This window comes from Triticum urartu, chromosome 3A, assembly GCF_056163025.1.
Source record: "Triticum urartu cultivar PI428250 chromosome 3A, HENAU_Tu73, whole genome shotgun sequence".
NCBI classification, from domain to species: Eukaryota; Viridiplantae; Streptophyta; class Magnoliopsida; order Poales; family Poaceae; genus Triticum; species Triticum urartu.
In genome coordinates, this window is record NC_141875.1 from 668,324,804 (window position 1) to 668,340,594 (window position 15,791).

Here is a 15,791-nt window from a genome sequence, read left to right on the forward strand (position 1 = left end):
CCAGACGGTTAGGCATCATGGTCTAGAGCATCCAAGAGGAATTGCGGATCGCCGAGTGACCAAGTTTGTGAAGGTTTGGAAGTCGCCTGAAGACTTACCACGAGTGATTGGACGAGGTCTGTGTGACCTTAGTTCAAGGAGAATACGGTGAGGACTGGGTGTCTTGGACTAAGTGTCCTTGACTGGGTGTCTGGGACTGTGTGTCCTCGAGTTTAAATACTCAGCTGCTCCAACCAGACGTACAACTGAGACAGCAGTTGGAATTGGTCTACCAAATCATTGTCTTCACCAAGCTTACTGGTTCCATTTCCTCAACTCTTTCATTTCCTCATAACTGTGTTGTGTGCTTGTTCATATCTGTGTTTGAAGACTTTGACTGAAGACTTTCTCAATTTCCTTAGTTTAATTTCTTCAATCTGGTTGTCTTCATCCTGTGTTATCCTGTGATTACGCTTCCTGTACTCTGTGCCTGTCTTCATTTCATCATGATGACTATGCTTGTATTCTGTTATGTTTAGTTTTGAGTACTTATTCCGCTGCTAGTAGTTCTTCGCTAAGGAATTTCCTCACCGGCAAATTCCTCAGTGAAGAATTTCATAAAAATCGCCTATTCACCCCCCTCTAGTCGATATAACGCACTTTCATTCCTATGACTATGAGATTATGCAACTACCGAATACCGGAGGAACACTTAGTGTGCTATCAAACGTCACAACGTAATTGGGTGATTATAAAGATGATCTACAGGTGTGTCTCCGATGGTGTTTGTTGAGTTGGCATAGATCGAGATTAGGATTTTTCACTCCGATTGTCCGAGAGTTATCTCTGGGCCCTCTCGGTAATGCACATCACTATAAGCCTTGCAAGCAATGTAACTAATGAGTTAGTTGCAGGATGATGCATTACGGAACGAGTAAAGAGACTTGCCGGTAACGAGATTGAACTAGGTATGATGATACCGACGATCGAATCTCAGGCAAGTAACATACTGATGACAAAGGGAACAATGTATGTTTATATGCAGTTTGACCGATAAAGATATTCGTAGAATATGTAGGAACCAATATGAGCATCCAGGTTCTGCTATTGGTTATTGAGACCGGAGACAAGTCTCGGTCATGTCTACATAGTTCTCGAACCCGTAGGGTCCGCATGCTTAACGTTCGATGACAATCGGTATTATGATTTTATGTGTTTTGATGTACCGAAGGTAGTTCGGAGTCCTGGATGTGATCACGAACATGACGAGGAGTCTCGAAATGGTCGAGACTTGAAGATTCATATATTGGAAGGTTATGTTCAGACACCGAAATGGTTTCAGATGAGTTTGGGCATACACCGGAGTAACGGGGGGTTACCGGAACCCCCCTGGGGCTAAATGGGCCTACATGGGCTTTAGTGGGAGAGAGAGGAGGCGGCCAAGAGGTGGGGGCGCGCCCCCCAAGCCCAATCCGAATTGGGAAGGGGGTCGGCCCCCCTTTCCTTCCTCTCCTCTTCCCCTTCCTCCCCCTCCTATTAGGAGTAGGAAAGGGGGGAAACCTACTCCTAGTAGGAGTAGGAATCCCCCCTTGGGGCACACCATGAAGGGCCGGCTGGCCCCCTCCTGCCCTCCTTTATATACGGGGAGGGGGGCACCCCGTAGACATACAAGTTGACAATTGTTTTAGCCGTGTGCGGTGCCCCACTCCACAGATACACACCTCGGTCATATCGTCATAGTGCTTAGGTGAAGCCCTGCGCCGGTAACTTCATCATTACCGTCAACACGCCCTCGTGCCGACGAAACTTTCCCTCGGCCTCAACTAGATCAAGAGTATGAGGGACGTCACCGAGCCAAACATGTGTAGTGCATTCGATACTTGATCGGTTGGATCGCGAAGACGTTCGACTACATCAACCGCGTTTCCTAAGGCTCCCGCTTTCGCTCTATGAGGGTACGTAGACATACTCTCCCCTCTCGTTTCTATGCATCCCTAGATGGATCTTGCATGATCATAGGAAATTTTTGAAATACTGCATTCCCCAACAGTGGCATCAGAGCCAGGTCTATGCGTAGATGTTATATGCACGAGTAGAACACAAAGGAGTTGTGGGCATGGATATATACATATTGCTTGCCATCACTAGTTGTTTCTTGATTCGGCGATATTGTTGGATGAAGCGGACCGAACCGACATTACATGACTGCGTTCATGAGACTGGTTCTACCGACCTGCTTTGCATACAGGTGGCTGGCGCGTGTCAGTATCTCCAACTTTAGTTGAATCGAATTCAATGAACAGGGTTCTTTCTGAAGATCAAAAAGCAATCACTATAACGCATTGTGGTTTTTGATGCATTGGTAAGAACGGTTCTTGCTAAGCTCATAGCAGCCACGTAAAACTTGCAACAATAAAGTAGACGACGTCTAACTTGTTTTTGCAGGGCATGTTGTGATGTGATATGGTCAAGACGTGATTATATAAATTGTTGTATGAGATGATCATGTTTTGTAACACAGTTATCGGTAACTGGTAGGAGCCATATGGATGTCGTGTTATTGTATGAAATGCAGTCGCCATGTAATTGTTTACTTTATCACTAAGCGGTAGCGATAGTCGTAGAAGCAATAGCTGGCGAGACGACAACGATACTATGATGGAGATCAAGGTGTCAAGCCGGTGACGATGGTGATCATGACGGTGCTTTGGAGATGGAGATCAAAGGCACAAGATGATGATGGCCATATCATATCACTTATATTGATTGCATGTGATGTTTATCCTTTATGCATCTTATTTTGCTTAGTACGGCGGTAGCATTAGATGATCTCTCACTAAATTTCAAGGTATAAGTGTTCTCCCTGAGTATGCACCGTTGCTACAGTTTGTCGTGCCGAGACACCACGTGATGATCGGGTGTGATAAGCTCTACGTTCACATACAATGGGTGCAAGCCAGTTTTGCACAAGCAAAATACTCGGGTTAAACTAGACGAGCCTAGCATATGCAGATATGGCATCGGAACACTGAGACCGAAAGGTCGAGCGTGAATCATATAGTAGATATGATCAACATAGTGATGTTCACCATTGAAAACTACTCCATCTCACGTGATGATCTTACATGGTTTAGTTGATATGGATCACGTGATCACTTAGATGATTAGAGGGATGTCTATCTAAGTGGGAGTTCTTAAGTAATATGATCAATTGAACTTTAATTTATCATGAACTTAGTCCCGATAGTATTTGCATATCTATGTTGTAGATCAATAGCTCGTGTATAGCTTCCCTGTTTTATTTTTGATATGTTCCTAGGGAAAAATAAGTTGAAAGATGTTAGTCGTAATGATGCGGACTAGCTCCCTGATCTGAGGATTATCCTCATTGCTGCACAGAAGTATTATGTCCTTGATGCACCGCTAGGTGATGGACCTATTGCAGGAGCAGATGCAGACGTTATGAATGTTTGGCAAGCTCGGTATGATGACTACTTGATAGTTTAGTGCACCATGCTTTACGTCTTAGAACCGGGAATTCAAAAATGTTTTGAACGACATGGATCATATAAGATGTTCGAAGAGCTGAAATTTGTATTTCAGACTCATGCCTGAGTCGAGAGGTATGAGACCTTTGACAAGTATTTTGCCTAAAACATGGAGGAGAATAGCTCAACCAGTGAGCATGTGCTTAGAATGTCTCAGTACTACAATCGCTTGAATCAAGTGGGAGTTAATCTTCCAAATAATATAGTGATTGACAAAGTTCTCTAGTCACTATCACCAAGTTACTAGAACTTCATGATGAACTATAATATGCAAGGGATGAACAAGACAATTTCCGAGCTCTTCTCGATGCTAAAATCAACGAAGGTAGAAATCAAGAAAAGCATCAAGTGTTGATGGTCGACAAGACCACTAGTTTCTAGTAAAAGGGTAAGGGAAAGAAAGGTAACTTCAAGAAGAACGGCAAGTAAGTTGCCACTCCCATGAAGAAGCACAAAGCTAGACTCAAGACAGAAACTGAGTGCTTCTACTGCAAAGGAAATGGTCACTGGAAGTGGAACTGTCCTAGATACTTGGCGGATAAGAAGTTTGGCAAAGTGAACAAATGTATATTTGATATACATGTTATTGATGTGTACTTTACTAGTGTTTATAGCAACCACTCAGTACTTGATACTGGTTCAGTTGCTAAGAGTAGTAACTCGAAACGGGAGATGCAAAATAAATAGAGACTAGTTAAGGGCGAGGTGATGATGTGAGTTGGAAGTCATTCCAAGGTTGATAAGATCACCATCGCACACTCCTTTACCTTCGGGATTAGTGTTGAATCGAAAATAAATGTTATTTGGTGTTTGCGTTGTGCATGAATATGATTGGATCATGTTTATTGCAATACGGTTATTCATTTAAGTCAAAGAATAATTGTTATTCTATTTACATGAATAAAACCTTAAATGGTCATACACTCAATATAAATGGTTTATGGAATCTCGATCGTAGTGATACACATATTCATAATATTTAAGCCAAAATATGCAAAGTTAATGATGATAACGCAACTTATATGTGGCACTGCCATTTAGGTCATATTGGTGTAAAGCGCATGAAGAAACTCCATGCTGGTGGACTTTTGGAATCACTTGATTATGAATCATTTGATGCTTGCGAACCATGCCTCAAGGGCAAGATGAATAAGACTCCGTTCTCTGGAATAATGGAATGAGCAACAGACTTATTGGAAATAATACATACTAATGTATGCGGTCCAATGAGTGTTGATGCTCATGGTGGGTATCGTTATTTTCTGACCATCACAGATGATTTGAGCAGATATGGATATATCTACTTGATGAAACATAAGTCTAAAACATTTGAAAAGTTCAAAGAATTTCAGAGTGAAGTGGAAAATCATCGTAACAAGAAAATTAAGTTTCTACGATCTGATTTGGAGGTGAATATTTGAGTTATGAGTTTGGTCTTGATTTGAAATATCGGATCACAGGTTCCGGCAAAACCCTTAAGGTTTGAACACTGGGGTGCGCGCGAAGACCTCCCTCCCCTATCGATCCACGCCCCAACTTAGCCTAGATCTCATGAACTAACTTGACGAACTCGCAACACAAAAGGACACAAGATTTATACTGGTTCGGGCCACCGTTGTGGTGTAATACCCTACTCCAGTGTGGTGGTGGTGGATTGCTTCTTGGCCTGAGGATGAACAGTACAAGGGGAAGAACAGCCTCCTCAGGTTGAGGTGTTCTTGTGCTTGGCGCACTTGTGCAGTTGACGATGATCTTCGATCCCCTCTCTATGGTGGTGGCTAGTACTATTTATAGAGGCCCTGGTCCTCTCCCCAAATATTGAGCGGGAAGGGAGCCAACAATGGCCAATTTGAAAGGGGACAGCTAGTACAAGATATCCTGACAAAAGGTGGTCTTCGCCTGCCAAAGGTTCTGGCAGTGACGCCGTCCTGGGCTCCATGGTGGCCTCCGTCTTGCCGTCCTTCTGGTCTTGGTCTCGTTGCACCAATATGGAAACCTTTGCTCGATGCCTCGATACTCCGCACTTGCACTTGCCCACTTAGCACCAAAGGGGAAATTAGGATGCTGCGTGCGCTGGCGCCCGCCTGGCACCCGCCTGCTCTCGATCGTCATGGCTTGCGTCACGAGAACCTCATGAGGTTTGCCCAACCTTGAACTCTCCGCCCCTCACGAGCCGGCCTGATGAGGCTGCTCCTGAGGAGGTCTTCTGTCATCCGCCTCGCGAGGCTTGGCCCCTCGCGAGGGTCTTGATTCCTTGTTGATGAAGATGGGCCGTACATGCTTGCCAGCAAAGCCACGCCGTGGGCCGCAGGCTGGCATGTCTGGGGACCCCCATTCCCAGAATGCCGAAAGTATCCCCCGGGCCAAAGGCGCGCTCGGGCTTGGCTTCGAGGCGAAGCCAAGGGTCAAGTGTGGAGCTCCGCGGGCCCCAATAGCCTGCGGCCTGGGTCGACGTGTGGCGGTTGATTGGACGTGGGCGTCTCCGCTTCCCCACGCTGTCTTGATACCCGCCTGGCTAAACGGCCACCGTGGTCTACACGGTTATTCTTCCATCGCTTGCGCCATTCTCCTCCAATTCCTATGCTTCCCCAGACTCTGATCCTCTTTCCAATCTGAGCTTAGCTCTGCTCGCCCCATCGCCATGGCGCCGACGCAAGCGGATAAAGGGAATAAGCCTCTGTCTTCGGCTAGTGCGCCCTCGGCCGCCGAGCCCGCAGTAGGCCGACCGCGGGTGCTCAACGATGAGGCCATGGGCAAGGTGCGTCCCATGTTCGCATCCAGCTTCAATGAGTGGGGGAGACAGTGGCTTGGCCTGCTTCCTGTGCTCGCATTGACCGGATGGCCACTGAGGTCCCCTTCTTCATCGACGCCCTCTGGGCCGGCTTGGTCCCTCCTTTCTCCGCCTTCCTGAACGCAGTGCTTTCCCATTACCAGATCCACATGTTGCACCTTGATCCCCAATCCGAGACCCTACTTGCCGTCTTCGCCTTCGTTTGCGAGGCCATGGTCAGCATTGCTGCTTCTGTGGCTCTTTTCCGCCACTTCTTCTCGCTGCACCTGATTGATCCTAGGTAGAGCTCCGGGTGCCTGAGCTTTCAGGCCGTGGCGGCGACGGCCGGCGATGGGATTGACTTCGAGCTTCCACCATCCGTGAACGGGTTCTGGACATGGTGGGCGTTTGTTGACGCTGCAGTGCTCAGCCCCCTGCTCTCTTCTCCGTCTGAGCCCGCCATTCCTAACTCCGGCTGGTGCCATCGGAGGCTCGCCGATCCATGCCTTGTCCCCGTCTGGCTGAGGTTGAGATGGCTCAAAGACCTTGGCGTGACTGCGCCTATGGTGGTGAGGGAGTTCGTCCGGCGCCGAATTGCTCCGCTTCAGTGCCACTCCCGGCCGATGTGGGCCTTGCTCAGCAGTCAGGACCACATGAGACTTCAGGAGTCTAAGCTCCCCCATGAGGCGCGGCGAATGGTGTTTGAGGTCCTGACGGGCGTCTTGTTGCCGGACGACTTTCCAAGGAAGAGTTGTGTCTTGTACTGCTACTCGAACAAGATGTCCTTCGCAGGGCAGATGCCCTCCTTCGACGAGTGGGGGTTGCGCCCAGCTGGCCTCATGGGGCCCCGCGAGAACCCCATCGTCGTGGTTCCTTTCTTCGAAGCTAGCGCAGATCTCGCCCCAAGTGTTGGTGCAGGGGGGCGTGCATCGTCGGGGGCCGATAGTGAAGGTGCCGAGATGTTGATGCTGCCCAGGGCTCCCGAAGCGTCGACCTCAGGGTCCCGTGACTCTTGCCCTGGGCGGTGGTTGAAGGGGCGGTGCAGCCCGCGTCTCCCATGGCCGGAGCTCCTGATCGGCCTCAGCAAGTCACTGCGAGGTAGAGCTGGCCAGCTCTCCTGAGCCTGGCGCTTCTGAGGCTGCCCCTCCAAGCACTTCTCCAGCCGCGCCTCGCGTCGGCCTCCATGTTCAGCGCTTCGGCCGGTTGTGAGTGGACATCGCAGAACTCCACAAGAGAAAGGGGGCCCCAAGCTGCGGCAGCGGCACCTTCGGACCATTGAAACGGAGGAAGTATATCGCCATTGACAAGTACATTATGTTAGTGATCTTCTGTGTGCCGCTTTCCTTCCTGACGATCGTCCCGTCAGGACCCCTTCTACCAAGGCTGTAAAATCTCCTGAGAAGCAGCTCCCTCTCATCCCGTTGCACACGCCAAGCTCGAGCGCCGCAGGCTCGTGTGCCGCCCATGGCGCGGGGTCCACTGCAGGAGTTGGCCCGTCATTAGGACATATTGAGCTTGCGCCTTCGCTGTCCTTCCTTCGCGGCCTGGCTCGGAGCACGGCAAGCATGCCAAGGGCTCCTCCCCTGATCACTGCCGGCGGCTGGCTGGCTTCGATCCTGGGGTCCTCTTCAAGCAGCGGGCCCCGTTTAGTTCGGGCCCCTCACGAGACCCAGCCTGCGCCCGGGGAAGCGCCAGCCCCCTGCCCCCTGCTGAGAGAGGACGTACCGTATCGGGAGTCACCCACAGCCCCTTAGCGGAGGGCAAGATGAGCCATGCGCTCGAGTTCGAGCATGGGTGGAGCGTTGTTCATCATGAGCTCTTCCAGGAGGCGATGGGCGCGATGAACCGACTCAGTGAAGAACTTGAGGGTGTCGACGCGCGTCTCGAGGCCGAGGGTCTTGGCGGAGGAGTGGCACAAGCTGAAGGTGGCCATCAACCTCGGGTGCCACCAGCACGAGCTGGACAACAGGAAGGCCGAGGTTTCTCTTGCGGCCTCCCGTGAGGCCTGCTCCCGAGCTCTGGAGGAGGCTCGAGAAGCTGATAGCCGTCGCGAGGCTGCAGAGAAACGTGCGTGGGAGCTCCAAGGCTGGAGTGCTGTCTTGGATCAGCAGGTGGAGGCGTGCAGGGCTGCTCTTGCGTCGTTGAGGGGGTTGCCCGCCGAGGAGGAAGAGATCCGGAACCGCGAGGAGGTGCTAGCACTGGAAGCTGTGGAGCGCAGCCTTGAACTCGAACGGCTGCACACGAGGGAGCGCCAGGTTGCTCAGGCGGAGGATGACGTCGGCGCCCACGAGGTCGGGGCCGAGGAGGAGGTCGACCGCCGTGTGGCCGAGGCTCGCGCGGATCTCGAGAGCAGGCACAACCTGATGCTGAAGCTCGTGGAAGCTGGGGCCGCTGGTAGGACTCCTGCCCTCAAGTCCCGGCTGGTCGAGGTGGAGCGGCGCGAGGAGGCCACCGCATCAGCACTGGCCTCGGCGCAGGCTGAGCTGGTTTCATCCCGCGCCGAGCTGCTCTCTCTTCGGCAGCGGGTCACCGACACCGAGTCCGTCGCGCGCAGAACAGGGACGATGTGCTTGAGCAGCGGACGTTCGAGCGTGTGCACGCCCCCATGCTCGAGGACCTCAGGAACAGGGCCAACACCGCCCTAGGCCATATCTACGATGAGAATGCTCCTCATCCCCATGCAAATGACTACGCCAGCCACCTCCTCTTCTTTGGGGATGTGGTGACGCGCCTGCAGAACCGTTCTGAGAGGGCTCGCCAACTTGTTGAGGAGAGGAGTCGCAGTCTGCTCGGGCGCGCGTTCTCCCACGTCTTCAGCCACCTCCGGAACATCGACCCCAACTTCAATTTTGACGTCGCCATTGCTCCCGTACCGGAAGCCATCCGGGACGATCTGGTGCGATGGGTTGAAGACAATGTGGATGCGCTGGTCAGGGCCTTCGCTTCTGACGAAGATTGGGTAGTGGTCGTGGCAGATGAACGTGGAGGCGACGCCAACGATGGCGACAACGACGCCAGCGGTGCATCAGAAGATGATATGGGAGACGCGGCGAGCGACATATCTGGCTGATTCCTCGTTCCCTGTCGTTTACCCTGTAAAAACTTGGGCGTGGCCCCGGAAGATTGTAAGAGCATTTTGAGAGGGGGATCCCCTCATGTAAACAATCGTAGCTTTTATCCTTCCGTGCCAAATTGAGTACGTGTCTTCAAGAGCTTATGCATGTCGGGGCAAGGTTGTTGTTGCGGTTTACCTTAGCTTGGACGAGCCCAAAACCGGCCCGAGAGATTGCGGGTTTGTGAGGAGCTCCTGAGGAGTTCGTCGACACGCCCGAGGGGGCCGTGTGATAAGCAAGCGCCAGCCATGGCTTGGCGCGTGCGTGGCTCGTGTGCTTCATGCCCAGCCCGGCTCGCGAGGGGGAGCGACTGGTGCGAACTCCGAAATAAGGCAAGAACGAGACTGCGAGAAATAGATCGAATGAGAAAAGGCACCCCCCCGCGCGCATCAAATAAAATTCAACTTCAACTTAAATCCAAATCCAGAAGGCAGGGTTACAGAAAAGAGATCCAAAACAAATGGACGCATCCGGCTCCTAGTCTAGTCTTCAACGTCTTCTCACCAGCGCGGAGCTAAGTGCTGCCACTGGGCGTGGGAGGGAGCCCCCGAGGCCCGAGGGCGGCTCTCCTGAGGCTCTGGGGCGTGTAAAGCCCCACTCATTATTATGTGAGAGTGTCACGGGCGGCGATCTTCACAGGCGTGAGCCTTACTTCCTATCGCCTGACGAGGGCCCCGCCTTGCACCACCCCCTACCATCGCTGGGACGACCGGAAACCAGGATGGCCCAACGAGGGCAGAGGGGACGCCAGCGGCGCCCTCAGCGACCACGGGTCCTCTGCCGGGGGAAAGGTCGCCGTCACCACCCTGGCAGAGGGCCTACCTCCGGGCGTTGCCTTGCTCCGTGCGACACGGGGAGGGGCCTTGCTCCTGGCCCAGTCCATGCAGCCCCCAGCGGGTCTCTCCTGTCGGGGCGGGCATTGCCTTGCCGGAACCATCGTTTTGCGCCGTGACCTGGTTTATTTGTGACTCATGGTTAGCGTAAGCTTTCCCCTGAGGGATTAATGGTACCATGTATCTGTCGTCGACGGCGCGGCCGGCGGGGCTCTCTGGCGGCTCCTGGAAGGCTTCAGCTCCTAACGCCTCCTCCTCCCATCCTGGCCCGAGGAATGAGCCGTGGTCGTCCTCCGGTGTGCACTCCTGATCCATCATGCGGGGCATGTAGGCCTCCGAGGCCGCTGCCCCGAAGACCTCGCCGAAGTGCCCCACGCTCCATGTCGCTCGGCCCATCACGCTGTCCTGAAGATGGCGGGGCGGGGCTCCGATGAGGCCGTGTGGGAGGACGCACGTGCCCGCGCCCGTCCGAGGTGGCTCGGATGAGAGGGGGCGCCCTCCGCCGTGGACTGTGCTATTGTCGAGGAAGCCCCCGGGCGCACTTGGGGGTATGCGGGTGCAGCGAGGCCCGTTGTGGGATCCTGCCGCTGCCTGGGGCGTGAGCTGGTAGTAGAAGGGCGGTGCTCTCGTAGCCGCCATGTCCTGGAGCTCGGCGACGCGTTCTAGCAGTGCATCCCGGCCGCTCTCCATCAGCCGGCACCGTAGCAACTCCCGAGCCACTGTGAGCACGGCCCACATGTTCGCCTGCTCCCTCTTGGTGTGCGGTGCCGTTGCTGCGGCATGGCTTGTGGCCCTTGCAGCAGCTCGCGTCTGTCAGGGGGTAAGAGCAGAGGGTGAGTGGCCACGCCGCCCACGCCCCGTGGTGCTTGGGGCGCGCGTCGCTTGAGACGCGGGGCTGAGGTCTTCCTGGGCGGGCAGCGCCGCCCGGGTGGGCCAGGCTGCCCATCGGTCCTCGTCAGCCCTCGGGTCACCGGACATCGGAACCGTGGAGCATCGGCGGGTCGCCTGGTGGGGAAGAAGCTCCGGCGCACCCCTACCTGGCGCGCCAAATGTCGGATCACCGGTTCCGGCAAAACCCTTAAGGTTCGAACTCTAGGGTGCGCGCGAAGACCTTCCCCCTATTGATTCGCGTCCCAACTTAGGATAGATCTCACAAACTAACTCGACGAACTCGCAACACAAAGGACACAATATTTATACTGGTTCGGGCCACCGTTGTGGTGTAATACCCTACTCCAGTGTTGTGGTGGTGGCTTGCCTCTTGGGCTGAGGATGAACAGCACAAGGGGAAGAACAACCTCCTCAGGTTGAGGTGTTCTTGTGCATGGCGCACTTGTGCGGCTGAGGATGACCTTCGATCCCCTGGTCCTCTCCCCAAATATTGAGCGGGAAGGGAGCCAACAACGGCCAATTTGAAAGGGGACAGCTTGTACAAGCTATCCTGACAAAAGGTGGTCTTTGCCTGCCAAAGGTTCTGGCGGTGACGCCATCCTGGGCTCCATGGTGAGCTCCGTCTTGCCGTCCTTCTGGTCTTGGTCTCCTTGCACCAATATGGAAACCTTTGCTCGATGCCTCGGTACTCCGTGCCTGCGCTTGCCCCCTTAGCACCAAAGGGGAAACAAGGACGCTGCGCGCGCTGGTGCCTGCCTGGTCTCGATCGTCATGGCTTACGTCACGAGAACCTCACGAGGTTTGCCCGACCTTGAACTCTCCACCCCTCATGAGCCGGCCTGATGAGGCTGCTTGATAACCCACAAGTATAGGGGATTGCAACAGTTTTCAAGAGTAGAGTATTCAACCCAAATTTATTGATTCGACACAAGGGGAGCCAAAGAATATTCTCAAGTATTAGCAGCTGAGTTGTCAATTCAACCACACCTAGAAACTTAGTATCTGCAGCAAAGTGTTTAGTAGCAAAGTAATATGATAGTAGTGGTAACGATAGCAAAAGTAACGGTAGCAAAAGTGATATTTTTGGTATTTTGTAGTGATGATAACAATAGCAACGGAAAAGTAAATAAGCGAAGAACAATATATGGAAAGCTTGTAGGTAATGGGTCGGTGATAGAGAATTATGCCGGATGCGGTTCATCATGTAACAGTCATAACCTAGGGTGACACAGAACTAGCTCCAATTCATCAATGTAATATAGGCATGTATTCCGAATATAGTCATACGTGCTTATGGAAAAAAACTTGCATGGCATCTTTTGTCCTACCCTCCCGTGGCAGCGGGGTCCTAGTGGAAACTAAGGGATATTAAGGCCTCCTTTTAATAGAGTATAGGACCAAAGCATTAACACATAGTGAATACATGAACTCCTCAAACTACGATCATCACCGGGAGTGGTCCCGATTATTGTCAGGGTTGCCGGATTATAACACATTGTAGGTGACTATAGACTTGCAAGATAGGATCAAGAACTCACATATATTCATGAAAACATAATAGGTTCAGATCTGAAATCATGGCACTCGGGCCCTAGTGACAAGCATTAAGCATAGCAAAGTCATAGCAACATCAATCTGAGAACATAGTGGATACTAGGGATCAAACCCTAACAAAACTAACTCAATTACATGATAAATCTCATCCAACCCATCACCGTCCAGCAAGCCTACGATGGAATTACTCACGCACGGTGGTGAGCATCATGAAATTGGTGATGGGGGATGGTTGATGATGACGATGGCGACGGATCCCCCTCTCCGGAGCCCCGAACGGACTCCAGATCAGCCCTCTCGAGAGAGTTTAGGGCTTGGCGGCGGCTCCGTATCGTAAAACACGATGAATCCTTCTCCTCTATTTTTTTCTCCCCGAACACGAATATATGGAGTTGGAGTTGAGGTCGGTGGAGCTCCAGGGGGACCACGAGGCAGGGGGCGCGCCCAGGGGGGTAGGCGCGCCCCCACCCTCGTGGCTAGGGTGTCGGCCCCTGGCCTTGATTCTTTGCCAGTATTTTTTATTATTTTCAAAAGTAAACTCCGTGGAGTTTCAGGTCATTCCGAGAACTTTTGTTTCTGCACACAAATAACACCATGGCAATTCTGCTAAAAACAGCGTCAGTCCGGGTTAGTTCCATTCAAATCATGCAAGTTAGAGTCCAAAACAAGGGGAAAAGTGTTTGGAAAATTAGATACGACGGAGACGTATCAACTCCCCCAAGCTTAAACCTTTTCTTGTCCTCAAGCAATTCAGTTGACAAACTGAAAGTGATAAAGAAAAACTTTTACAAACTCTATTTGCTCTTGTTGTTGTAAATATGTAAAGCCAGCATTCAAATTTTCAGCAAAGATTACGAACTAACCATATTCACAATAACTCTTAGGTCTCATGTTTACTCATATCAATGGCATAATCAACTAGCGAGCAATAATAATAAATCTCGGATGACAACACTTTCTCAAAACAATCATAATATGATATAACAAGATGGTATCTCGCTAGCCCTTTCTGAGCCCGCAAAACATAAATGCAGAGCACCTTTAAAGATCAAGGATTGACTAGAGATTGTAATTCATGGTAAAAGAGATCCAATCAAGTCATACTCAATGTAAACTAATAGTAATGAATGCAAATGACAGCGGTGCTCTCCAACTGGTGCTTTCTAATAAGAGGATGATGACTCAACATAAAAGTAAATAGATAGGCCCTTCGCAGAGGGAAGCCGGGATTTGTAGAGGTGCCAGAGCTCGATTTTGAAATAGAGGTGAATAATATTTTGAGTGGTATACTTTCATTGTCAACATAACAACCAAGAGATGGCGATATCTTCCATGCTACACACATTATAGGCGGTTCCCAAATAGAATGGTAAAGTTTATACTCCCCCTCCACCAACAAGCATCAATCCATGGCTTGCTTGAAACAACGAGTGCCTCCAACTAACAACAGTCCCGGGGGAGTTTTGTTTGCAATTATTTTGATTTAATTTGCATAAAGCATGGGACTGGGCATCCCGATGACCAGCCATTTTCTCGTGAGTGAGGAGCGGAGTCCACTCCTCTTGAGAATAACCCGCCTAACATGAAAGATACGGACATCCCTAGTTGATACATGAGCTATTCAAGCATACAAAAAAAAATGTTTATTTGAAGGTTTAGAGTTTGGCACATACAAATTTACTTGGAATGGCAGGTAGATACCGTATATAGGTAGGTATGGTGGACTCATATGGAAGAACTTTGGGGTTTATGGGATTGGATGCACAAGCAATATTCCCGCTTAGTACAGGTGAAGGCTAGAAAAAGACTGGGGAGCGACCAGCTAGAGAGCGACAACAGTCATGATGCATTAAAATTAATCCACACCGAATGCAAGCATGAGTAGGATATAATGCACCATGAACATAAATATAGTAGAGGCTATGTTGATTTTGTTTAAACTACATGCGTGAACATGTGCCAAGTCAAGCCTCTCAAATCGTTAGAGGATACCAACCTATCATACCACATCACAACCATTTTAATAGCATGTTGGCACGCAAGGTAAACCATTATAAGCTCCTAGCTAATTAAGCATGGCATAAGAAACTATAATTCTAATTGTCATTGCAAACATGTTTATTCATAATAGGCTAAATCGGGAACGATGAACTAATCATGTTTACAAAAACAAGAGAGGTCGAGTTCATACCAGCTTCTCCCATCTCAATCAGTCCATATATCATCATAATTGCCTTTCACTTGCACGACCGAATGATGTGAATAATAATAACAGTGCACGTGCATTGGACTAAGCTGGAATCTGCAAGCATACAATAAACAGGAGAAGACAAGGCAATATGGACTCTTTTGTCAGATCAACAACAATGCATATAAGAGCCACTTTAACAATTTAATTATGGTCTTCTCCTATCGACCCCAGAGAAAAGAAAAGAAATAAAACTATTTACACGGGAAAGCTCCCAACAAGCAAGAGATGAATAGGAAATCTTTTTGGTTTTCTTTTTAATTACTACTACAAGCATAGAAATTGAAACTAGCTAAAAGCTACAACTAATTTTTTGGTTTTCCTTAAGGTTTATCAAACACACAAGAAGAAAGCATAAAAAGGAAATAAACTAGCATGGATATTACAATGAAAAAGTACGAGCACCGACAACTAGCAATGAGTGTGTGAACATGAATGTAATGTTGGTGAGAAATACATACTCCCCCAAGCTCAGTCATTGCATCGTGGGCTACAGCTTGGAGGCGAGCTATCTCAGCCCTCCTCTTATACTCTTTCGCCTCCTCTCTGGTTATAAAATATCTCCCTTTTGCCTGAAAGTCAAAGAAAGTAGAAGCAGGGAGAGCGACGTGATAGGTGCGTCGTCTGTCAAAGATTAGTCCGTACTAGAGGAACTGATCGTTCCTCTCAACAAAATGATGATGAACCATAGCCTCATAATCCAAATAAGCAGGACGCAACTCAATATCATCCTCACGTATGGTTATACCAAGAAAATTAGCTATACGGGTTGCATAAATTCCATCGAAGAAATCTCCATTAAATCTATTATGATGCAAGCTACGTGCAACAATGGCTCCCAAATTATAAGATTTA

The 15,791-nt window shown here is 50.3% G+C and overlaps 1 protein-coding gene across 1 annotated transcript in view; it reads right to left on the reverse strand.

The window, feature by feature from the left end:
• Positions 1–10,228: 10,228 nt before the first annotated feature.
• The window catches only part of LOC147981289 (uncharacterized), a 37,556-nt gene continuing 31,993 nt past the window's right edge, over positions 10,229–15,791 (reverse strand). The window contains exon 2 of the mRNA XM_087515923.1: positions 10,229–11,053. Within this exon, the coding sequence (XP_087372049.1) occupies positions 10,229–11,053 (825 nt within the window). The remainder of the gene's footprint in view (positions 11,054–15,791) is intronic.